The sequence below is a fragment of the Zootoca vivipara genome, chromosome 10 (assembly GCF_965207765.1).
Source record: "Zootoca vivipara chromosome 10, rZooViv2.hap1.1, whole genome shotgun sequence".
Taxonomy (NCBI): Eukaryota; Metazoa; Chordata; class Lepidosauria; order Squamata; family Lacertidae; genus Zootoca; species Zootoca vivipara.
Genome location: NC_142593.1, coordinates 4,185,477 through 4,210,065, shown reverse-complemented (window position 1 = coordinate 4,210,065; position 24,589 = coordinate 4,185,477). Strand labels below are relative to the sequence as shown.

The window sequence follows — 24,589 nt, the reverse complement described above, 5'->3', positions numbered from 1 at the left end:
TTTTTGCTGTGGGGATGTATGGTGCGATTCTCTGTCACTGTGGGGAGCACGGCAAAGCCCTCTGCTGCTGTGGGAAAGCGTGGTGCAGCCTCTGCCGCCATGGGGAGGCGTGTCAAGGCCCTCTACTGCTGCGGGGAAGTGCGACTAGGCTCTTTTCCGCTGTGGGGTGGTATGGCAGGACCCCTTGCTGCCACAGGGAGGCGCTGCAAGGCTCTCTGCTGCTGCAGTGAAGTGCGGCACACTCTCCGCCACTTTGGGGAGGCACAGCAAGGGCTTCTGCTTCTGGGGGAAGTGCTGCACACTGCCACCCTGGGGAGGATCGGCAAGACCCTCTGTTGCTGCGAGGAAGCACAGCGTATCCTCCATCGCCGCGGGGAGATACGTGACGGGATCCTCTGTTGCTGTTGGGGCCCAGCAAGGTCTTCCACCGCCGCAGATATATATTGTGATGTATCGAAATATTGTGATGTTTAGCTGGTGATATATCGTGATGTTGAAAACCAGGTATCACCCGGCTCTAGTCCTCTGTATCATCCCGCAAATGTCAAATAGGATTGTATCACACATCAGTGTAGATGTGTAATGATATGTGTCAGCGGATTGTTGCAGCTACTCTCGAGTAAAGGCGCTCCAGTCCTTTAAGTCTTTAAGAGTTTTATTGTGCATGCTATTTACAGTGCAGAGATAACAGAGAACATGACTGCCTAGTCCGATTCAGAACCCGGCAATGGCTGCCGCCTGCTTTTCGCCCAGCATAAAAGCCTGGGCACCCCAAAACGCTGCCCCTTCGCCCTACGTGTGGGCATGCGCCTCAATTCAGGTGCCGGAAGGAGAGGTTTCCCCTCTTGCTGGCTGGGGCGGCACCTGGGCTCCGCCATCTCGCCGAGTCCCTCATCCGCTGACCCTCGGCCAGAGCAGTGCCAGGGCTCAGACACCTCACTGAGCCCGCTCTCCAAACCGCTCCATTCCTCATTCCCTCCTCCTGACTCGCTGCTCGTGCTGTCGCTGGGCGAAGTGCTGGTCAGGGTCATGGGGGGGAGGCTCCCTGTAGGGAGTCCCCCTGACAATATGTTTGCACCCCAAAACGATACATACATGGCATATTGGCATACTGACTAAGCCTAGCATGAGCAGATGTGTTCACAAATGTGAATTTCAAGCCATTTCAAACCTCAGAGCCATTGCTTAGAAAATCTTTATGTATTTAGGTAAATGCCAGAGTGCAAGATACTTATATAATACATCAAATATTAGACAGACTTGAATTTAAACTTTGCATATTTACACTTCAAGTAGACATGAGCAAGGAAGGACCAAAAAAACCCATTCATGTGTATTTTATAAGGATTTCCACATATATCTGATACACACTGTATATGTATTTTATACTCTTTGTCTGTAGGTGGAATTCTGAACATGTTGTAGAAAACTGCTCGTTGACTGCTTAAAATGCCTTCTTGAAGTTAGTTTAGAATTGCTGCTGCAATTGACCACAGTTTGTGATTCATGCTCCCTCTTTTTAAACCTATGCTTATTATTTTTGCTGCACCTGCTTCTATGTTTTATTAAGTACTGGAAAAATAGCCAAGATTTTCTTAGGAAATCTGGAAATTAAGTACTGGAAAAATAGCCAGATTTTCTTAGGAAATCTGTTTCTTTTGAGGTTATAGCTCTTATATGCCCCACTTTGCTCATAAACAGAGACACTTTCAGAAGAGATTGATCTCACTAAAAAAATATATTGTACCGAAAGCTATTTAGGAATAAGTGTTGCCTCTTCTCTTCCCTCTCCCCAAAGTGAAGCACAGATCTCCTTTTCTGTTTTTATTGCACAAATTCTGGGGACCTTATAAATAGGAATTTAGTGTGTACCTCAGGGTCATATTGACTACAGTGGTAACTCGACTTACGAAGACAGTACGTTCCGCGGCCATCTTCGTAAGTCAAGGTTTTCAGATGTTGAAGTGATGCTTGTGCGCATGCGCGAAGCGCGATTTTGTGCTTCTGCGCATGCGCCGACCGCACACACTGCTCTGCGCAGGCGCAGACTTCCAGGGTTGTCGACTTCGGAAGTCAAAACCTTCGGAAGTAGAAGCGTTCGGATGTCGAGGTATGACTGTACATTTTTCAAAAATTGATATTTATTCCTCAGTGACACTCTTCAATTTTCTCCTCTGAAAGACTCTTACCAGTTTCTCTAAACTGCTAAAGAAACGCAGAAGGATTTCAGAACTATGCATAACAGAGTGTTAGGGGGAGGTTGCTGGATATGTCTAAGAAGTTCATGAGCTTTGTTTTTAGGTCACTGATCATTCCTTCTAATTGCAAACTTGGGGTTTGGAAATGAAATGGGTGCACCCCAAAATAAGAATATGCTTTCTGTATACTTGGGGATTCCCTTGGTAAAACAGAAGTATAGAAGCTAGTAAATATAAAAGAGCACCCAGAAAGAAGTCACAAAGATGCAGGTTACTGGTCTTTCCTCTTGCCCTTCTGGTATTGGGGAGAGAGACACCCAGAAGTGATCCTAATATTCAGAAGATTATGCTATTAATTAAGGAAAAGAAAATTCTCTTTATATAAGACGCTCTGCTTATACTGTATAACCTTAACAGGAAATAGCCAGAGTGATTCCTTTGTGCAGCAAGGGGGTTGATATCAAAAGGAACAGTTAGGTAAAGGAAGGAAAGGGGCCTTCCTGTTGAGTCAATATTTGGAAGTTCATATTACCCCTGGAGAGGAAGATGCAGAAAGGATTGTCATCACCTTCTTCCAGGAACTGTCATCTCAAAAGGGGCACGACATATACCAGTAGATGGGGGAAAGATGATAAATTATTAATTCCAGAAATAAGTACAGTTCAGAGGAGGAAACAGGATGCCATCACTTATTTGGAGTGAAGCCCATCAATTACTGCAGAGACCCATGCGGCTGAGCTGCCATTTTCTGGTGTACATACCGTACAGCTTTTAAAGAGTCAGAGAAAGTATTTGAAGAGTTTCAAATTCGGTCACATTCAGGGGTTCCTGCCAATTTTTAAAAAAGACAGTTCTTTAAAGATGTCTTGCAAGTTTGTATGTACACATTTTTGTGCGTGCTTTCTCCTCCCATCCCCCTCGCATTTTGGCTATTATTCCATGCATGGAAACTCAAATATATTATTGTCCACTGTTCCTCAACCTTGGATCCCCCGCGGATTATTGGACTACAATTCCCATCATCCCTGACCATTGGCAAAACTGGCTGGAAATGATGGGAGTTGTATTCCAACAGCATCTGGCAACCCAGGGTTCAGTTAACACTTACTCTTATAGGTAGTGCTAAGTCTCATGATGTTAAAAACTATGCAGGAGGTAAGATTTAACCAGTAACTTCCACATGAAATTCCCCATATGCTAAGCCAGGGGTCAGCAAACTTTTTCAGGAGGGTGCCGGTCCACTGTCCCTCAGACTTTGTGGGGGCCGGACCCACCCTTTCCCGAAAGCACCCCCCAACGGACCTGCCACGGCTGCCACGTCGTTTAGCACAGGGACTGACCAAGCGGGCGGCAGGATCCGCAAGATTCACGGGCTGGATTAAGGAGCCCAGTGGGCCGCACCTGGTCCCCAGGCCTTAGTTTGCCATCCCTGTGCTAAGCTCTGCATCAGAGGCCCTTCTTTGGCTTCCACTTCTATCAGTCTGTTCACTGGGCTGAGTGGTATAAATCTTAAGACTTATTTATGCTGGGTTTTTGGGGGGCCAGGGATTGTATGATGTTCTGCTGTTTCTTTTTTTAAAGAAATGTTTGATAATGATTTTTTAAAAACTGTTGCACCTTTGAAAACCCTAGGATGATGTCAGAATCTGGAGGTTCAAGTGTCTCATCCTCCCTACTTCCTGAAGTTGTTCAGTATTTTATAAAATAGAAACTTTGCATCTTTTCTCAGCTTTCAAGGGAATACTGTACCACATACAATGTGTGTTGTTTGTCGTGGAGGAGATGCAAAGCTTCATAAGTGACCTTATTTTCTAAATAATTCAGGAATTTCAATTTAGCAAAACTTCAAAACCAAATTTGAGAAGTTTGAAAATTGCTAGGAGAGGATAATGAATAAAATATTTTTTAAAATGATTTTGGATATGAAACTGGGTTTCACAAGTAAGTATCAAAATACTACCTAGCTGATGTAGCTAATTGCTTGAATATTGATGGATGGTAATGTTGCCCAGTGGCAAGGAAATATATTTGAAAACTAGTTCTTACATTGTGTGTAAAAGTGTTTAATCATAAATTTATTGTGTCTATGCATTTTCAAGCAGCGATTGAGGAATAACAATAACAATAACAGTGTTAGAGTGGAATTAATACATGAACCCAAAACGGTTGTAGTACGGAATAAAGTTTGCTTTAACTGGACAAATGAAGTTGTGCAACTGCTGCATTTTCTTCAGATATTGTAGTCTAATGATGCATCTGTATTTGATTGTTTTTCAGGTACAGGAGAAAGTGGCAAGAGCACATTTATCAAACAAATGAGAATCATCCATGGTTCTGGATACTCTGATGAGGACAAAAGGGGCTTCACAAAGCTTGTGTATCAGAATATATTCACAGCAATGCAGTCTATGATCAGAGCTATGGATACACTCAGAATCCCATACAGCTATGAACATAATAAGGTAAGCTGTCAGTTTAAATAAATATGCATCAGAACTTTTTCCAGCTTTACTTTTGGAATCACATCAGATGGCTTTGACTTTGTGGATCTGCTTTAGCCATTTCTGGAGAGGGAAAAGAGTGCCATTTTTAAAGACAGCACAACAGAAAACTACTCAGCACTGGTGTTTCTCCATTTTGTTACAGAAGGTGGTAGAAAGGTATCTACAGCTGATATCCAGTATAGGTAGAGATGACTGCTGTGGATGTGGTTTACCAGACATGTTTCTTTAGCCTAGTTTGACTGTAAGAGGTGATAAACCTACTTGTGCTGAACCACCACCACATTACAAGTAGGAACTATGACAAGTATTCCTCTCTCCTAATAGAAAACTAGCAAATTAGCGACTAGGGTTCTAGCCTAGTTCTCACTGATATGCTTGTTGTTCTGTGTGGAAGGAATATCCTTGCATGGAAGAATTTTCAGTGCTGTGATCTCACTGATGCCTGAATTGGTATAGCCAAACACAGAAATGGCCCTTCAAAGTGCAGCCTTTCTTGATGTTGTGATGTAGGAACATGATGTTGCCTGTTCTGCCTTTCCTGAGCCATGGATGGATCCTGCTTCTGTGCAGAGTGCGCTCATTGATAACTTAACTTGGGTTGATATAAAGCTGGACATAGAAATTGATTGGAATAGATGCATGGAGGGAAAACTTTGACTTGATTGTATTTGTGCACTGTGAAATTATGCAGCCTCTTTAACCTTGGGCCCCCAGATGTTGTCGGACTACAACTCCTGTCAGCTCCAGCTGTGCTAGGGTACGCTTGGAAATGTGTGTTGTTGTTTTTTACTTTTTGTATGATGCACACTGGAGACTTGCAGACATGAACCTTCTCCCTTGGTTCACAGCACAGTATTTATACTTCCTCAGCATTTTTTTCTGAGAGAGGTAGTGGAATCCTAATGTCAAAAGTTACTGGAGCTTTGTGTACATATAATAAATAGGAAATTAAATTCTCTCATCCATGTGAAAAGGTCTGAATTTGCTAACCAGTTTTGTGCAAGAATTAATGTGACTGACATTAATATGACTGTATCACAACCCTTAGCACACGTTCAGGTATCTATAGAGTTTTTTATTACATCAGAATGAAATGTGGGAGAAAAATCCAATAAGAACATTTGGTTTTTCTCCAATTATCAATATATTGAAGTTAAATGGTTATTTAAATTCAGAATGTATGTTGTTATACAGTTCACAAGGATCATGTAAAACTTTAAAAATAGTATTTTTTGTGATTATAGTCAATACTGTTATGAGCCCACCTTGTGTACTTGTGCCAAGGTGGTGTCTGCTCTTCGCAATAAACACCCTCTGCTCACTCAGAGAGATATTTACAGTTCTTTATTTACATATGTACAAACAGCACAGTTCCAAATCATGTGTCTGAGTCCGACGAGTCAGATTTGGGGAGTGGCTTCTTCTGACTTCTTCTCCAACACAGTAGGCGAGGGAATCTCGCGAGACGCCTCTGATCCCTGCGTTTTAACTCTCTCCTCGCCTGTGCAGAAGGCACAGCTTCCCCTTCTGTCCCTGAGCTGACTGGTTGATGGCAGGACTCTTCTTCAGCATCGCAGAGTCCTGACACCGCTTGACCGCCCTCTGCCCTCTCCCCCTCTGCCTCTTCCATCATTTCCCTGTTTTCACCTTCTGACTGTTCCTGCTCTGACTCTCCTCCTTCCCCTGACCCAAGGGCGCTCCCTGGCTGTCCCGTGACAACTTGTGTTTTCAAATATTTCAGTTTATTTTGTACTAGAGGACATCTAGTAGGGGACGCTGTGGTCTAAACCACTGAGCCTCTTGGGCTTGTCAACCAGAAAGTTGGCAGTTTGAATCCCCGCGACGAGGTGAGCTCCCATTGTTTGGTCCCAGCTCCTGCCAACCTAGCAGTTTGAAAGCATGTCAAAGTGCAAGTAGATAAATAGGTACCGCTCCGGCAGGAAGGTAAACGCCGTTTCCGTGCACTGCTGTGGTTTTGGTGTTCCATTGCGCCAGAAGCGCCTTAGTCATGCTGGTCACATGATCTGGAAAAACTGTCTGCGGACAAACATCGGCTCCCTCAGCCAGTAAAGTGAAATGAGCTCCGCAACCCCAGAGTCATCTGTGACTGGACTTAACTGTTAGGGGTCCTTTACCTTTACCTTTTTAGAGGACATCTGGTTATTCAACGCATCAGTCTTGGGGTAGGTAAGGGACAGTTGAACTATTTTAATGGCTGTGTGATTTGAGCAAGTAAAAAATAATCAGAAAAAATCATAACATTCTCCTGCTATCAGACTAAAAATATATATACTAGTGAGGTGATGCATCTGGACAAAAGCGAGAACACAGCTGTGTGGGTGTGGTTATGATACTTGGAATTACGATGCTCTGCCATCGTTGGCTTTAGTGGAACTATGAGTCAGTGAACACATTTGCCATGTGGAACTCGGTTTAAATCATTTTTCTTGGGTGCATATGGGGCTGTCTCAGACTTGTCTAACTTGTATGAACCAGCTTCTCTAAAAAGTGTCACCACTGTCATGGGAATTGTGGGAAGTATGTGTACAGTACTGATATGGAGGCATCAGTTCACACAAATGCTGCTGTGGTGCAGGCATGACCAGCCTGTCCATCATGCTCATAGACTCCGCTCCTGAGGTCACCTGAGGATGTGTGAACTAGACTTTCGATACCACCTTAAGTTCTGTATTCTGATACTTTTTGTCCATAGAATGACTACCACGAAGAATGCTGTTAGGGTCTCCTGTGATCACATTAATCAAAAGCAGGATCTGAATTCACCAGGAAATGTGCTTTTGCTAAATATGTTCCAGGTGATATAAAAATGTAAATTTTACACAAAAAGTTGACTGAACATCCTAGTCTATTGGATAATCAGAGGCAAAGTTATCTTAAAACCGTTTCCTTTCTGCATCCATGGTTCTGAATCTCCTGAAAAGAAACTCATAACCTGGAAAATACAGGAAAGGCACTACCTAATCACTTGAATCTCATATCAGGAAGTTCTATCCATGCAGAGTTTAGATTTTGCTTTTAAAGCAGCAGGGTATTTTTAGTAAGCCACTGGTTTTTCTCATCAGTTTCAAAAAAATCTACAGCTCCTTTTTTAAGATTCTGCCAGGATACTTCCTGGTACTGATAGGCTTGAAAAAGTGGCTTGGATTATTTAACATTTCCAATAAAACCAGGAATGTATTGGTGTAAATAAAAAGTCGAAAAACTCCATTGGAAACGTGATTTCCCATAGGAATGCATTGGAAACAGAAAAATTCGTAAGTCGAAGCAACCCTATCTAAAAATTCCTAAGTCGAAAAATCCCTATCTAAAACAGCCGCGGTTTTTTTCCGGATGTCGAGACATTCGTAAGCGTGCGGCCATTACCCCCATTTGTAAGTCGAAAAATTTGGTTGTCGAGTTGTTCGTAAGTCGAGGTACCACTGTATGTTGTTGCTGTTTCTACTTTATTTTAAAAGTAAAGTTTTCATGAGTCATATTTGCAGCAGAGTCCTATGCATGCTTCCTCTGCAGTAAGTCTTGTTGTGTTCCATGGGGCTTTCTCCCGAGTAAGTAGGTTTAGGATTGCAATCTTAGGGTTGTATCCAACATTAGTCATTCTTAGAGTACACCCATTAGATTAATCCAATGCTTGTTTAAAGTGAAGTGTGAATCAAGCTTGTGTTTGTATGAGGAAGGAATAGGAAACCTGTGGTCCTCCAGATGTTGCTGTATTCCAGCTCCTTTCCGCTGTGCAGCCAGTATCAGAAATGGTCAGCAATGGACCACAGGTCCATTATCCCTGATGAAGAAAGAGGTAGAATGTGACTAGTTAAATAGGAGGTGTCTAACCTTTGGCTCTTGAGATGTTGCCGGACTACATCCCTGACTATTGTCCATTTTGGTTGGGACTGACAGAATGTGGAGTCCAACGCCTGGAGCACCATGGATTAACCTCCTCTGAGTTAACTGAACACTGCTGTTGTGTTAGTGTGATGCTGGGAGAGCTTAGTGATACATGCCTTTTAGTAGAAAGATGTGACTGTTCTGATCTGCTTAGTAATCCTCATTGCCAGAGTCTGATGTGATATTGAAAACAGTAAAGGGGAAAGATCTGTAGCATTGCTTAAATCTGGGTCTTAATGAAGCGTACAGCTACCTTTGCCTTCTCATTGACAGCCACAGTCCCCAGTGTGTTGCCCCGTAGTATCTGTTCCATGTACTCGTGTTATTTCTTGTGGGACTGGAAATGGCTTATTTTATGGATATCTTCATTGTCTTGTGAGATGTTTGTTCATAAATGGATAAGGATGGAGCCAGAATGCTGCAAAGGCTGTAGTTTGGTTTCCATCTGTGATCAGGAATCTATTCCTGTTCATGGTGATGCATGATCACTGCACTTCACAGGAAATTGGTATATGTGTCCCTTATGTTATGCCAGGTGGAAGAAGTAGGATGGTATCCAACTAAATAGACCAATCAGTGCAATAACTGAAAGCACACCTTTAGGGGATCTCGCTCTCAGCATTGATTAGCTGATAAGTCCCAGGAGGGAGTCCCATTGAAGTTGTCGTCTGACACCAGTAATTAATAGGCAGCACTGCCTTTCTGGACAGGAAGAGCTTAGGATCCCTTCTGCCAGCAGGAGAGGGGACAACTGTTTTTGGACAAATTATATCACAAACTCTTCCATTTTTATCAAAAGTGTAGTTCAGATTTGGACTAGGCTCTTTTCACTTTGCTGCTTTTCAAGCGGTGCATTAATTATGCTGCACTCTCTGTTTCTGGTTAAATTAGGCATGTTCACTTGGAGAAATACGGTAGCAGAAATTATACAAGACTCCTTCAAGGTCCACTTGGAACAGGAGCCTGTGGAATACTAAATAAGGCTTTTAACAGCTTTTCACACCTGCAGGGCTCATTTTGTAATCTCTCAACCTGCACTCTGGACAGCTCATAGCTATGCAGAAGCAAAGCTGGTTTCCAGACCACCTTGTGCAGGTCTTTTGATAAAGAAAACAAAATAGAAGCACATTTTTTGTGTGCATACATCTTAAGGAAATATGTCTCGATAACCTACCATTTAGGGAAGGAAGTATGTACAAGCCACCAGAAGTAACTTGTAGAAGCAGTAGGTGTTTAGATGCCTAAAATATTCAGGACTCTGCCTTCTGCCACACAGGTGCCTCCTCTTATCTACACCTTTCATCAAGAAAACGTGGATTCTATTTTCAGAAAATGTATGCAGCTACATCCCTATAAATCGAATCAATTTTCATGTATGTAATTCAAACTTTGAACATGTTCTGTGATAGAGAAGCCATTAGTCAGTTACCTTGCATATAATTATTTAAATATGTGCAAATGAAAACAATTTATTTCAAAAGGTATTGAAGCAAAACTAGTTTTATAGAGGACTGCTTCTTTGGCCATCATCCCTCTCTTAGTCTACCAGATTCTTCCCCATGTTTGCAAGCCATTGTCAATGACACTGAGAAGCAAAAACACACTTTAAAAGAAATGATTCTCAGAAGTTTCAGCTAATCAATGAAATGTTCCTCTTTTTAATTACACAATTTTGTGCCCTCTAAAATATATAGACACCCACTATATATTAAATAAAATAACTTCAAGGAAATCAGGATGGCAGTATGATTAAAGACACTTCTAACAATGATGTGAATTAAGTACCGTATCCTGTTAAATAAAAAATATCAGTTTTGTTTCTTCATGCAGTGAAAAGAAACTCCAAGGAATTTTAATTGTAGGATCACTGCCAGTAAAAGTCTATTGATAGCTGATTTTGACAAAATAGTTTCATGTGTACACACTCTTATACATGTGCTTTGGAATTAATTTTGTCAAGGAAAAGCATCTTGTTAGTTGGCAAGTGAAATGGTTATTGAAAGAGAAGCACATTGGAAATTAAGGAGCTGACAGTTCCGCTTGTGTGATACCGGTAACTGTTTCTGTCCTGTCCACAGTGTGGTTTAAATTATAATCAGCAAATGCAACATTGACTGTCTCTTGAAGCAATATTGTTTCCCTCCATCCAGAGGCTCCTTAAATAAGTCATTTTAAGAAAGCAAACAGCTTTGCCATATTTGTGTTTTCTTCTGTCCCTTCCCAGAAATAAATACATAGGATACTCCTTGTATTCAGCCAAATTTAGAGACACATCCTCTTGCAGTCTTCCTGTAGAGCTTCCTATTTTACTTGAACATTGATGATACTGTGTGATTCAGCAATGTGTGTGGTGACTTGCCCATTAGACAATAGACAAAGCTAAAAGAACAGTATTTATAAGGGTCCTTTACTGAAACCAATTTGTTTCATACTATTTAGACTAAATAACCCAGTATGTATACGCCATAAATATCACAGGATATGTATGACTTTAATCAAGTTGTGTGTGGCTGTGTGTGTGTGTGGGGGGGGTATTTCCTGCCTCTTTGCAAACTGTAAAGGAACAGTGTTTAGAATATACCTCAATCAGTCATGCAACCTGCTATTTTGGAGGAACGTTGTTGGCTTTCAGCACTGCCTTCAACAAGAAAAGAGACCTTGCTTATCACTCTTGTTGAAGTTCTGTGGATAATTTTGTCCCTCTGATTTGTGTACTGTTACAGTTGCTTGACCGGGTGCATGCACTAGGGAGATGCCACTCCAAGTTTGCTGGCTGGTCCCCATTTTACCATCTGTTCAGTCAGCTAGGGTTACCGGAAGACGTGCTCGTTTAGCCCAGAAATCTAAAGTCCTATGTTGTGTTTTACTCCCATAAAGTCATGACATGAGATTAGGAGGACTCCTCTGCTCGGCGCCTGAGGGCCCCAGTCCTGCCACTCACCACCTGGCCCAGGGCAGGGCCTGATGGGCTCTATAAAGGACTGCTGCTGCCGCTGCTGCTGGGCAGAGGGGGCTCCATTTTGTTTTGTTTTTTGTTTAAATTCCTGTTATTTTTTACCTACGTCATTTTAAACTGTATTAAGGCTGTATTCTTAGTTTTAGGTTTTGGTTTATGTGGAAATTGTTTTCCATTTGGTTGTGTATTTTTTGATGTGGTTTATGTATTGTTTGTGACTTTTGTAATTGTGCTAATGCTGTATTGTTTTTAATATTCAATTGGGAGCCGCCCAGAGTGGCTGGGGAGACTCAGCCAGATGGGCAGGGTACAAATAAAATATTATTATTATTATTATTATTATTATTAGGTCAGCCCAAGTCTATCAATGGCAACTAGTCATCATAGCTATTTGTCCATTAACTCCTGAATTAGTATTGCACTCATGTCCTGTTTCTGGACTTCCCATCGGCATCTGGTTGGTCACTGTGGTAACAGGCTACTGGACCAGATACAGTCATACCTTGGGTTACAGCCGCTTCAGGTTGCGTTTTTTTGGGTTGCGCTCTGTGCCGAACCCGGAAGTACCAGAAAGAATTGCTTCTGGGTTTCGGCGCTTGAGTATGTGCAGAAGCGCCAAATCGCGCTTTGCGCATGCGCAGAAGCACCAAATCACAACCTGCGCGTGCGCAGACACAGCGGTGCGGGTTGCGAGCGTGCCTCCCGCACGGATCACGTTCGCAACCTGAGCATCCACTGTAGTTGGTCCGATCCAGCAGAACTCTTCACGTGTTCTTCCTCTTCATGTTTAGGGAAAAGATCATAGCTCAGTGGTAAAACACATGCTTTGCATGCAGAAGGTCCCAGGTTCAATCTCTGGCATCTCCAGGTAGGGCTGGAATAGACCCTTGTCTGAAAACTGGAGCCACTGCTGGTCAGTGTAGACAGTAACTGAGACAGGTGGTCTATTGGGTCTTATTCAGTGCAAGGCAGCTTCCTCTGTCTGTTGTACTTCTTATTCATATTCGGCATAATACATAAATGGGATTTGTCAAACATTCCGTAAAGTATGAGGGTAAAAATTAAATGTTTGTAGACAAACAAATAGACTTAAATAACAGTAATTCACAAATAAGAATAACATTATTGAGCAGAAAGACTGAACAGTTCTCCTTACCTGTATTTTCCTATATTACCTTGAAGATGTAATGAAAGGGTCCTCAACTCTTTCTGGAAGATTAGCTTTAGGGAAATAATGCTATTTCACATTCTGTTTTCAGCAAATATGCCTTTGAACCGTACATGACCTAAGGATAACTTTTAGTTTCTTCTCTGACTGTTAAGTCCAGTCGCGAATGACTCTGGGGTTGCGGCAGTCATCTCGCTTTACTGGCCGAGGGAGCCGACATTTGTTCGCAGACAGTTTTTCCAGGTCATGTGGCCAGCATGACTAAGCCACTTCTGGCGAAACCAGAGCAGCACATGGAAACGCCGTTTACCTTCCTGCCGAAGCGGTACCTATTTATCTACTTGCAATTTTGGGCGTGTTTTTGAACTGCTAGGTTGGCAGGAGCTGGGACTGAACAACGGGAGCTTACCCCATCACGGGGAGTCAAACCACTGACCTTCCAATTGGCAAGCCCTAGGCTCAGTGGTATAGACCACAGCGCCACCCACGTCCCTTCACACAACAATAGCCCCTGCAAAAACAGACAGAATCATGTCTTTTAGACAAAATAAGAGTTTGTGTGTTTGTCAAAAACTCCAGCATTTCTGAAAGGCTTGTACTACGGTAGCTTTTATTTTTTTAAAAAAAATAATTTTTATTAATTTTTAGAAAAAGAAAACACATACAAAGTATACAACATAAACTCTGTCCCTTCATTTTCCCTCCACCCACAAGCCCACCTCTGCCACCAGTGAGACCCATGGGTATTGGGGAACAAAGGGGTCCATTTTAAGCTGGGTTTGACCTCCCCCCTCCTTCCTCCCCCCCTCATCCCCCCCCCTGCCACTGAGAGGACAAAGGCGGAGGATCTCTGGGGATTGGCTTATCCCCCAGCTATTTCTTCACTGTACTGGAAAAAAAGAAAAACAAGGAAAAAAGGGGGGGGAAGCAAAAATATAAAAAGGGGGGGGAAAGGAAAAAAAAAAGGAAAAATATTAATGGCTTCCACGACTCTCCTCCTCCTGGATTTCCCAACCTCTTTACATAGTTATGGCGGGTTTTCTAATCCAATTCAGAATCTTATTCTTATAATATTAACACAATCCTCCTCCTTCTTCATGCTGTCCCCCTCTGAGCCCCCCCCCCTGCCACTGGGGTAGCCCGAGGAGTCCAGCAGTCAAAAGGTTCCATTTTTGTGTCTGGGTTTCCCTCCACCCTTCCCTCTCCCCTCAAGGCACCCCCTGCCACTGGGTACCAAGAGTAAGAAGGGGGAGACAGGCAGTTTTCCACCCAAACACCTCCTGATCACCAAAATTATTCAAAAACAAACTCTAAGCATATTTCCTCAGCCATTCTTTTTACTCCCTCCAGAAAGCTCTTAACCTTAAACTATAGAAATCTCTCCTTCCCCCCCCCAATGTCCCTCCTCCCAATTGGATCAGCATATCCTTTAACAGGCCAAGATTCCGACACCGTTGTTCATAAACCAAAAAAAGTACCTTAAACTAAAATTTTTACCCCACACCAATTCTTTCCCACATCCACTTCCAGACCTCTGCTCCTCCCTCTTTCTGCCTTTCCCTCCCTTCACTAACACCATTCAACATTTCAGTCTCTCCAGGATTTTCACTTCCATCAATCTTCTCTTCACTTTGCTTCTCCTTGTCGGCCTCATCTCTTTGTTCTGATCTTTGTTTTTCATCATCCAACACATATTTTTTATAGTCTGAATCAGTCTCCAAATTGTCCTCAAATTGTTGCTCCTCACACACAATCTCATAATCAAAATTGTCCTCTAAATCTTGCTCTTGCACCTCATTCTCCTTTTCTGTTGGATTGAAGCATTGCCTTTCCTTGTAGATATCTTCCCATGTTTGTAGATAGCCCAGCACAGCCTCCTGGAAAGCTCGAGAGAATTTTGTTTTCATAGTTCACTTGACCACAGGCAGACCAGAGATAAGGGCAGAAGGGTACTGGAAAATTCCTCTCTACCACGTTGTCGGCTCCATCTTGGCTGTTCTTATCCTTTGTCTTTAACCTCATCAGATTTCAAATTTACAGTCCACTTAAATCCTTTTAAAACCTTTTGAATCAATTTTTCCAATTCACAGGAATAAAATCGTCTTTCTTAGTCCTTTAACAATTTGACAGCTTTTGACAGCTGTCAAAGCGTCCTCCCCCTTGTTGCTGCTGAACCTCAAGGGGCAACGACACCGGGGGCTGGGGAGGTTTGGAAAAGTCTTTCTTTCTCTCGGGTCCGCAATCTTGAAAGAAGTTTTCCCTTTTCGGCTTGGGAATATTTAATGCGCCTCCCGATTGTCCATTTGGAAGAGATCGGCTTCCGTTACTTTAGAATCTCTTCCTATCTTCAAATTTAAAATTTTAAAGATCCGAATGGAGATTTGACTTACTTTGAAGAAGTCTTTTATTTCCTTGGAAGAATCCGCCGCTTGCAGGCTGAGGACTCGGAGCTTCACTTCGAGGAGGTAAGATGTAACCCAAAAATGGCTCCCGCGACTCCACTCCGCTGGCTCTCGATTGCTCTACTGAGCTCTCGGGCAGCAGAGGATTCGCGTCCGGAGCAAACAGCTGGGCACTATGTCACCGGGACTCTCTACCCGGTGTTTTTTCGGGGAGTCCGCTCGCTCTGCGGACTTTCCCCCCCCTCCACGAAGCCAGGGACTTCGGAGCACGAAGTCCCTGCGTCCAACTTCACCAGCGCGACGAATCGGAAGCCTGTACTACGGTAGCTTTTAGGTCAGACAGGACAGCCGTGTTAAGAGATCTCACATGCCTTTCCTGCCAAATATAATATGAATATATGGCAAAGGGGTATAAATTTATATCCATACGCAACAGGCATTTGCCAAGTTAAGCAAGAAATAACTTGAGAGTTTGGAAAGTAGATCCTGTTCCTTGATACAGTAATTTATACCTCTATAAAATGAGAGGCAGGGGGCAGTAAAACATTCTGGCTTGGAAATACTTTATACCTATTATTCTTATCTGTATGCGATAACTATTGCATATGTCCAGCCAAAATAAAGCAATTTAAAGCAGTACCATTTCGTTGGCATCTGTCTGTCTTGAAAGACAATGGAGTGTGCCTCTGGGTTCAAAGTCAAATTACTGGAGAATCACAGCGCCAACCTGTAGCTGCATAGACTGGTACCAAATGACCTCTCAGGGGCTCAAGCCTAGGCATTGTGTATGGAGGTCCTGGGCTGCCCAGAAGACCCCCTCCCCTCTGCCTTGTTGATGTAGTTCAAAGGAAACCAGAGCAATAAATTTGGCACCAGCTTGGCTGCAGGAGTTGCCGGAAGGAGGTACACACGACGCCATCCAACCATCTTAGGGAATCTGCTTTGGATTTGTGCTGGGTTCTGAGGGTTTGAGACCTATCGGCTACCCTCACCTGATTTAGCCAGCGGCTGCCAGCCAGTCAAAACCATTTCCCAAGGTGTGGCCGCTATCGCGTGCTGACAGCTTCTAGGGTCCACAGGTGAGAGCTGAGTGCAGGGTGGGGACCAAAGGTGGATTATCTACCCCAGAAGGAGCATGCTGTGCCTCCCCACGAGATACTAACCTTCCCCTAACACCCCAAGCTCCCCATAGGTACCATTAATTTTAGTGATTTGACTATATGCTTTGGGATCATGCAATATTGTTAATATTTATTATTATTATTTATTACTTATACCCCGCCCATCTGGCTGGGTTTCCCCCACCACTCTGGGCGGCTTCCAACAAATACCAAAATACATTTTAAAATATCACAGATTAAAAACTTCCCTAAACAGGGCTGCCTTTAGGTGTTGCTAGGGAGGGAGGCTACAGCTGCACTGCTTTCCTTTTAACTACACTAGAGCTTCAGTGAGGGAAATAAGTGAGCTGGAATTTGCAAATGAGAATGATAGAAGTGCATTTTCACTTTTCTGTGCTTGGTTGCAGATAGGGCTGGGGGATATCTGGTTTTAGTGATATATCACCAGCTAAACACTGTGATATATAAAAGTGTCACGATATCCGAAATAAGGAAGGAACTATGCAGAAGCAAACAGGACAATGTCCTGGCAACTGCTACTACTTAAGGGACAAGAAGCTAGAAGCCTGTATGTGCTTGGAAGCATGTTTCTGTATGTGTATCCCACCAAATAGCTGATTGCTGCATTTGCTGTTTTGTCAGTGCTATTGCATATGCAGCTCGATTGGGGTCAGTGCCCCCCTTTCTCTACACCTCCCAATACCCTTGTTCTCTTTTTATGTAAGGTCTCCTAGAATCTAGATGAGCTCTATTCTTTATAAGGAAACAAAAAGCTAGTGTTCTAAACTGAAGTTATCCAACACAGCCTAGACTGCAGGAACTTAAAAAAAGGAACCTTCCCCTTTTCCTCTCCTCACCTTCTTTGAATGTAATGCAAGGAACAGCTGAAGAACTTCTATCACACACAGTGAACTGAAATTATTAAAAATACATGTATAAATTCCTCCAGCATTGTGAAGAGCACACGCCTAAAACTAGTTCCCGTTGACACACATGAAGAATGTTGTTCCTCCAGATTTGTAATGCTGTCAACCGTGCTGTTTTATGTGACTTGGCTAAATTCAGACTGCAAGCCCTCCTTGTATGGTTGTACCAGGGCAGGGTCTACAGAACCAACACAGTCAGCTTCTCACAGAGGAATTAAGTAGCTCAATAATAAATTAAGATATCTGTTTTTATCATTATCCCACACAGTCCAATTCACACTGAGCAAGAATTCTCCCCCTCCCCTTCAATTTCTCTTTCAAAATACTAGGAAATGGACAGTGGCCTATATAGGTGTCTCAAATGTAGAGTTGCCATAAGTCCATTCCCCCCCCAACATGTCTGAGATTTCAAGGGTGAAATTACCATCTGGGGAATTTTTTTTAATTGCCAAAATGTCTGCTTTATGGGTGGGGGAGGGACAAAAGGAGCACTCGTGCGCTGCCCAGAGTGCCGTATGTAGGAGGCTCGGAGAAAGGTAGCTGGTGGGCAAGTGAGGTGGGGAGAGAAAGAGGGTGGCTGGGCTGCTGCTGGTGATAATAATAATAATAATAATAATAATAATAATAATAATAATAATAATATTTTTATTTATACCCCGCCCTCCCCAGTCAAAACCGGGCTCAGGGCGGCTCACACCAATAAAATTACAATAAAACATAAAAAGCAATTGATTAAAATACAGTATTAAAATTTAAAATGCACTCTAATTTTAAGTAGTCCATAAATCCAAGCCATGAGGGAGGAAAACACAGGGGTCAGACTAAGTCCAACCCAAAGGCCAGGCGGAACAGCTCTGTCTTGCAGGCCCTGCGGAAAGATGACAAATCCCGCAGGGCCCTGGTCTCCTGTGAAAGAGTGTTCCACCAAGTTGGGGCCAATACTGAAAAGGCCCTGGCCCTAGTAGAGGCCAATCTAGCCACCTTATGGCTCGGGATCTCCAGAATATTATTGTTTGTGGACCTTAAGGTCCTCCGCGGGGCATACCAGGAGAGGCGGTCCCGTAGGTACGAGGGTCCCAAGCCGCATAGGGCTTTAAAGGTCAAAACCAGCACCTTAAACCTCATCCTGTACTCCACGGGGAGCCAGTGCAGCTGGTAAAGCACTGGATGAATGTGATCCCGCGGCCAGGACCCCATAAGGAGTGATGTGAGGGGATTGCGTGGCAAAGGGGGAATCGGCTTTGCGATGCTGTACGGGGTTGCCAGGATGGCTGAGGAGGACGCAACAGGCATGCCCCCCCCTGCCCTGTTGCTCCTCCTCACACTCTGCCAGAATGGAAGAGAGGTACTTAAGGGGCTAGTCCATCAAAAGGCGGAGGGGAATTAAAGTTTTGTTTGTTGCCACATTATGTGTTTTTGTTTTTATACTGCAAGCCACCCTGTGATCCTCTTAGGAAAGCCGGTATAGAAATTCAAATAAATAAATAATAGATTGAAGTGAGGGGAAAGCAGGAGGCAGGCTGGCCAGCGTGCGGTGGATCTCGGGGCTTAGGCCACTATGATGGAGAGAGAACCCCTTCGGGGCATCTGTATGAGTTTGAGGGAGAGGGGAGATGTGCTGTGCTTCCTCGTCTGGCTGTGGGCTTGCAGCCACTTATAAATCTCAACTTAGCCTGGAGGAAGCACAGTGCGCAGGAAGATTGGAGAGCCATCCGTCATGGCGGCTTTAGTTGAGATTCCTGCATTGCAGGGGGTGCCAGGGTGGACTAGGTGACCCTGGGGATACCTTCCAACTCGACAACTCTATGCTTATATGAAGCTGACCAGTGGTTCCTACAGCTCAGTACTGTCTACACTAACATACAGCAGCTCTCCAGGGTCTCTTCCATCCCTGCCTGGATATGCCATTGGGGATTGAACCCTGGAATCTTCCTGCATTGAAGGCAGATGCTCTAACCACTGAGCTGCAAGTACATGGCTCACAGGTGTTAATTGCACCACTCCCCACACTTAAGGTGGGCAGGAAAGTTGTAATGTAGTAAGAATGTTAATCTCATTTTTGTTTTATTTCCTTGCACAGAGATGCACACAAACTTGGAAGGAACTTAATGCATGCATTTGATTAGGTACTGTGTGTCTAGCATTTTATGCTGAAATTAAGAATTGAATTTTAGGACATTTCATATGCCACCCTCATTTTCCAATCCTAGTAGCTTTACGTTTCAAATGGCTTCAGGAAGAATTAACTGGAAACTTTCAGTTTTTGAAAGAGCGCTTTCACTGCTTGCTATATGCCAAGCGTTATTCCCTGCCGCCAAACGTGGTACACTTCACAAAGTTGAATGTCATTCCTGCAAAGGGGGAACATGCTATTTATTATGGTGTGCTGTGGCGGTTAAAATTTGTGTAGCGAAGTTTGTAATGTTTGATGTTTTACCGTGTTTCTAATATTCTGTTGGGAGCCGCCCAGAGTGGCTGGGGAAACCCAGCCAGATGAGTGGGGTATAAATAATAAAATTTATTATTATTGTCCTGGGAACTAGAGGAAACCCTCACTGAGCCATGAAGCTAATTGATGGACTTTGATACCACGTTGTGAGGCTGGTCCGCTTTGTCTTGCCCCAGGTGGTTGTGAGGTAGGTATATATATCTAAAATTGGTGACACTCAGACCCATTAATTCTGCAGAAGAAAAAGAAGCTTCATACCCAAAGTATGCAATTGCTAGTGACCATTAGGACTACTGGAATAACAAAATGACTTGCAATGACTTGCAGAGGCTGGCTGTTATATTTAGTAATTTGTTTTATCAGTAGAGTTCTGCTCATAACAAGCTGAGTCCTGCTACTTAAACTGCCATTCTACCATTTTCAGTAGAAGAGCGCGGTGAATGTTGATGCCTCTGAACATGTGCAGAGTGGCACCCTCCTACCTAACTGCTGCCTGTTCATAGCAATTCTAGAGTTACAGGATAGGAGCATCTAGGGATGGGGAATTGTTGGGTGTAGGGTGTGACAAAAGAATTGTCAACGTGTTGAGGCGCAATGACCGCTCCACACATCAAACGTGGGGTGACCTTTGTGTGGTTGCACGCAGCCCCCTGATCCCATAGGGCGACTCCCTGGTAGTTCGGGGCTGGCACCACCTTCCTGGGTAGGATGCCAGGGGTCTCTGCCTACCCCAGCCTAGCATCCAATCCTGCCTGGGGAAGTGTTGCCAGGGGGTGGCCAGGTAAGGGGAGGGTCTTTCCAGCTCAGACAATAGAATTTGAATCTTACCTCTAAGCACCAGTTGGTTCCAGAGCTTCTCCCACCCTCCACACCCTAACTGAAGTTTACATGATCTGCAAGCGATTAAATCCTCTAAATGCTCTGCTTGGTTCCCCCTTCTAAAAACGGTCCATTTTAGAGTCGAATCTCTGGCACACTAAGATTCGCTTTTTCTGGGCTGTGTTTTCAGACTGTGCCCTCCAGCATCCTAGACAGACTCTGTATTCCATCTGCAGGTGGAAGACATCTTGCACCATTTACTATATTGCCCACCCAGGAGGTGATTTCTCACCTTACCATCTGTATAGGGAAAATGTCTCTCCCGGCAGAGAAGGTCCTATAACTTCTTAGTGACGTAAAAGTTTCAGTGACTCATAAAATTGCCCTTTTTGGCGGCCAAAAAGAAGACCCTGGACAATATAGCAGTGAAGTGTAAGGGAGACATGGAGATCTAAATAGAGACACTTATTTGTGGCGCCACACCACTTTTGTTTGTATTTATTTTTTATTTAGATTTAGAGTCTATTTAGATTTGTCATGGCCGGTGGCTAGTCCGATAAAGTTATTTGGATTGGATGGAATATATTTCAGTCTGTTTACTAATCTTGTCACATTTAGAATTGATTCACTTTTTTGAGGGCTGTGGTTCACTAATCCAATATTGTCAAGCACTTCTATGAGTGTGCTTTCTACAAGTGTGTGTTTATAGTTTCTGTCTCTCACAAAGCAAAATTGTGTCCCAACACTACTTCAACTAATTCCAGTTGAAAGATTGGCCACTTCACCTTGTGGAAACCTTGTGCAATATAGATTAACAACCTGATCCTATGCAGTGTAACACTCACTGAGCTTTCTCCCAAGTACAGTACAGTGGTGCCTCGCTAGACGAATTTAATTCGTTCCACGGGTCTTTTCTTATAATGAAAAATTCGTTTAGCGAATCCCATAGGAATGCATTGAATTTTTTTGATTTTTTTTTTTGCCCATAGGAACGCATTAATTGAATTTCAATGCATTCCTATGGGAAACCGCGATTCGCTAGACGAATTTTTCATAAAACGAATTCATCTAGCGAGGCAACCTCCGCTCGAAAAATCCTTTTGTTAAGCGGAAATTTTGTTAAGCAGGGCATTCGTTAAGCGAGGCACCACTGTATGTATTACCATATTTACTCAAGTCCAATGCACCATCAAGTCTAATGCACACCTCAATTGTCAGAACCTTGAAACAACAACAACAAAAAAGGATTTGCTGGCGAATATAATACACATTGGCAAAAAGTGCACTCTTTACAACAATGAGTTTTTATTACAAATTCAGTTTTACAAAAAAAAACCCTATTATTTGATAAACTTTTACTAATACACTGAAAAACTAAATCTCAAAAATTTATCACTATTTGTAATTTAATAAACAGTTTCCTTTATATTGTAAAATTTCAAGTGTATATACTGTTCTTTGGTGTTTACTAATATACAGAACGAAATGACAGACTAGAACTTAATAATAACTGCAAGATGAAATTTTGGTCAGCCCCTGTGCTTTGGGACTCCCTGCCTGTTGATATTAGGCAGCCACCATCACTTTACTCTTTTAGCTGCCCACTGAAAACTTTTTTTTGTTTTACAGTGGAACCTCTGGTTACGTATCCTCCTTATGAACACTTCGGGTAACAAATCCCGCTATCCCGGAAGTAGATGCTCCTGGTAGTGAACTTTGCCTTGGGATGCGAGCGGAAGTCGCACGCCGGTGGCAGCGGGAGCCCCATTAGCAAAAGCACACATGTTAAGAACACACCTCCGGAATGAATTTAGTTCGTAGCTGGATGTACCACTGTACTGGGCATATCCAGACACTTGATTTGGGTACATCTGTTCTTATGTTTGCTTTAAATTGTTTATTATTGTCAGAGGGTCGTCGTGGCTACTCTAGAGTAACTCCGCCTGAGTCCAGTTTGTCTTCAAAGACGTTTTTTGTGCTATTTATTTACAGTGCAGAGACAGCTTAAAACAGGCATCCCCAAACTGCGGCCCTCCAGATGTTTTGGATTACAATTCCCATCATCCCTGACCACTGGTCCTGTTAACTAGGGATCATGGGAGTTGTAGGCCAAAACATCTGGAGGGCTGCAGTTTGGGGATGCCTGACTTAAAACATGACCTCTCATCCTGAATCAGAATCCGGCAATGGCGTACGTCTGTTCCTACGCCAGCAAAGTAGTCTGGGCACCCCAAAACGCCGCCCCCTTGACCTGCGTTGCGGCGCTCTCCTTACTTCTTGCGCCAGAAGGAGTCATGCCCTTTCAGCTTCCTCCCTAAGTGGTTGGTGCCGTGGCTCTGCAAGATCCCTAAGCATTTGCCTGCATCCCTCCACCCCCCAAGCTTTCCCATTGTTTCTCCCTCTGATTTCTCTCCTCCTCCGAGTCTCTCCCTCCCCCTCTGGCTGCTTCAGAACCACTGGTGCTCTCTGTACTTGACGAGGTGGACGTCAGGATGATGGGAACTGGCTCCCTGTAGGGAGTCACCCTTACAATTATGTTTAATTGTTTTTAGATATTTTAAACAGTTTTTAAATGAGGTATTTTTTTATCTTAATTTTATGCTGGCTGGGGCTGATGTGAGTTGTTGCCCAACAACATCTGGCAGGTCACAGGTTCTCACCATGGTGCCTATGTAACTGTAACCAACATATAAATAGACTAGTGTAATTCAGCCCGTTGAGTAAACGGGCGCTAGAACATCCCGGGGTTCGGAGAATTGCTTGCGCAGCGCTTCTCCGAACCCCGGGACCTGTCCTTGCTGTCAGCGGCAGGGGGACAGGAACGAAGGAGGAGAAAGCAGCCCTTTCTCCTTCTTCCTTCCTCTCCCCCAGCCGCCGACAGGAAGGAGACATCCCAGGGTTGGGAGAAGTGCTTGCGCAGCGCTTCTCCGAAACCTGGGACCTACGCCGGGGAGGAGAGGCTCCTTCCCTGGCCTGGCCTGGCTTGGCTGGAGGCGGCACCTCTCACAGGCCAGGGAGGGTTGTGAGGAGGAGGCGGAGGAGGACCAAGATGGTGGCATCGGGCTCCGGGGCCGCAGCGGTGGCGGGAGCCGGACTGGGCTCCTCAAAGGCGCCCTTCCTCCCCCCATTCACCTCCACCCTCCCTTACCCGATGTGCCCTGCAGTGAAGCGGTGTCCGGCCGGGAGCGGCGGTTGGAGGAGGCGGGGGGGAGCGCACGCGCGTGCAGTCTCTTCAGCCAGTCCCTGTGTCTGTGGGGCACATGCGCAGTAGCGCAAGCACAGGGACACAGGGAATACTGGACGCAGAGACACTTGCACTTTATTATATAGGATAAGATCTGCACACTAATGTTTGTTTGTTTGTTTGTTTTTAAAGTTTTTAAACAGTTTTCAGCAGAAAATAAAAGCCTGTGCTGGTGCAATGTATTATAACCCAATGCAATTTTTTTTAAAAAAAGTACGATAAATTTGATATAAAAGTTAATTGACACAAACCCTTTCTCCCAACAGTGGCAAGTCTGGTTAAGCAAGAAACTTAAGAGAGTGATTTTTGCTGTGAAGGGACTATGTGGGTGCTATACTCAAGTTCTGCTTATGTAACACTTCCGAAGAAGGGAGGCTGCCTGGTGGGAGTTGAAAGTTGGCTTTATGTTTTAGCAGGCTTGCAGTGCTGTCAGTCACAGAGCAGCCTTTCTGCAACTGTTACTTAACATCTGCCGTTGGATTTCATTATGCCTTGGCCTGAATAAGATCAGGCTGCCTGTGTCTGTGTTGGACTGCCCTGCTTTTTCTTCATGCTTTTCAAGACTTGCTTACAAATGGTTGCTCAGAGTTTAGGGACAGGCTGTCCTTTAGCACTGGAGAGGAAAGAAGCTGCTGTGTGAGAGATGGAGCTGGTGCTGTGTTCTGTGGGCAGCAAGGCTTAGGAAAGTGGGTTGCAGATGCTTTGTGAAGTGCCTTGATCTTTTGGCTTTAACCATCACTGCCTTGTAGCGGAGGGATTTTCTGGCCCTGGTGTCTTGTCCTTTTTTAACCTTTATCTTCATGCCTATAACTATTTATATTTGTCCGGGATTTCGTTTTCTGTGGGCACCCTCAGGAGAGGATGATGGAGAAACAGAGCCTATGATTTTCAACTATAAT

The 24,589-nt window shown here is 43.9% G+C and overlaps 1 protein-coding gene across 3 annotated transcripts in view; it reads left to right on the top strand.

The window, feature by feature from the left end:
- LOC118077036 (guanine nucleotide-binding protein G(q) subunit alpha) overlaps positions 1-24,589 on the top strand; it is an 87,175-nt gene that overhangs the window by 28,024 nt on the left and 34,562 nt on the right. For all 3 annotated transcript variants that reach the window (XM_035100329.3, XM_088653193.1, XM_088653192.1), the window contains one exon: positions 4,476-4,660. In XM_035100329.3, the coding sequence (XP_034956220.1) occupies positions 4,476-4,660 (185 nt within the window). The remainder of the gene's footprint in view (positions 1-4,475; positions 4,661-24,589) is intronic.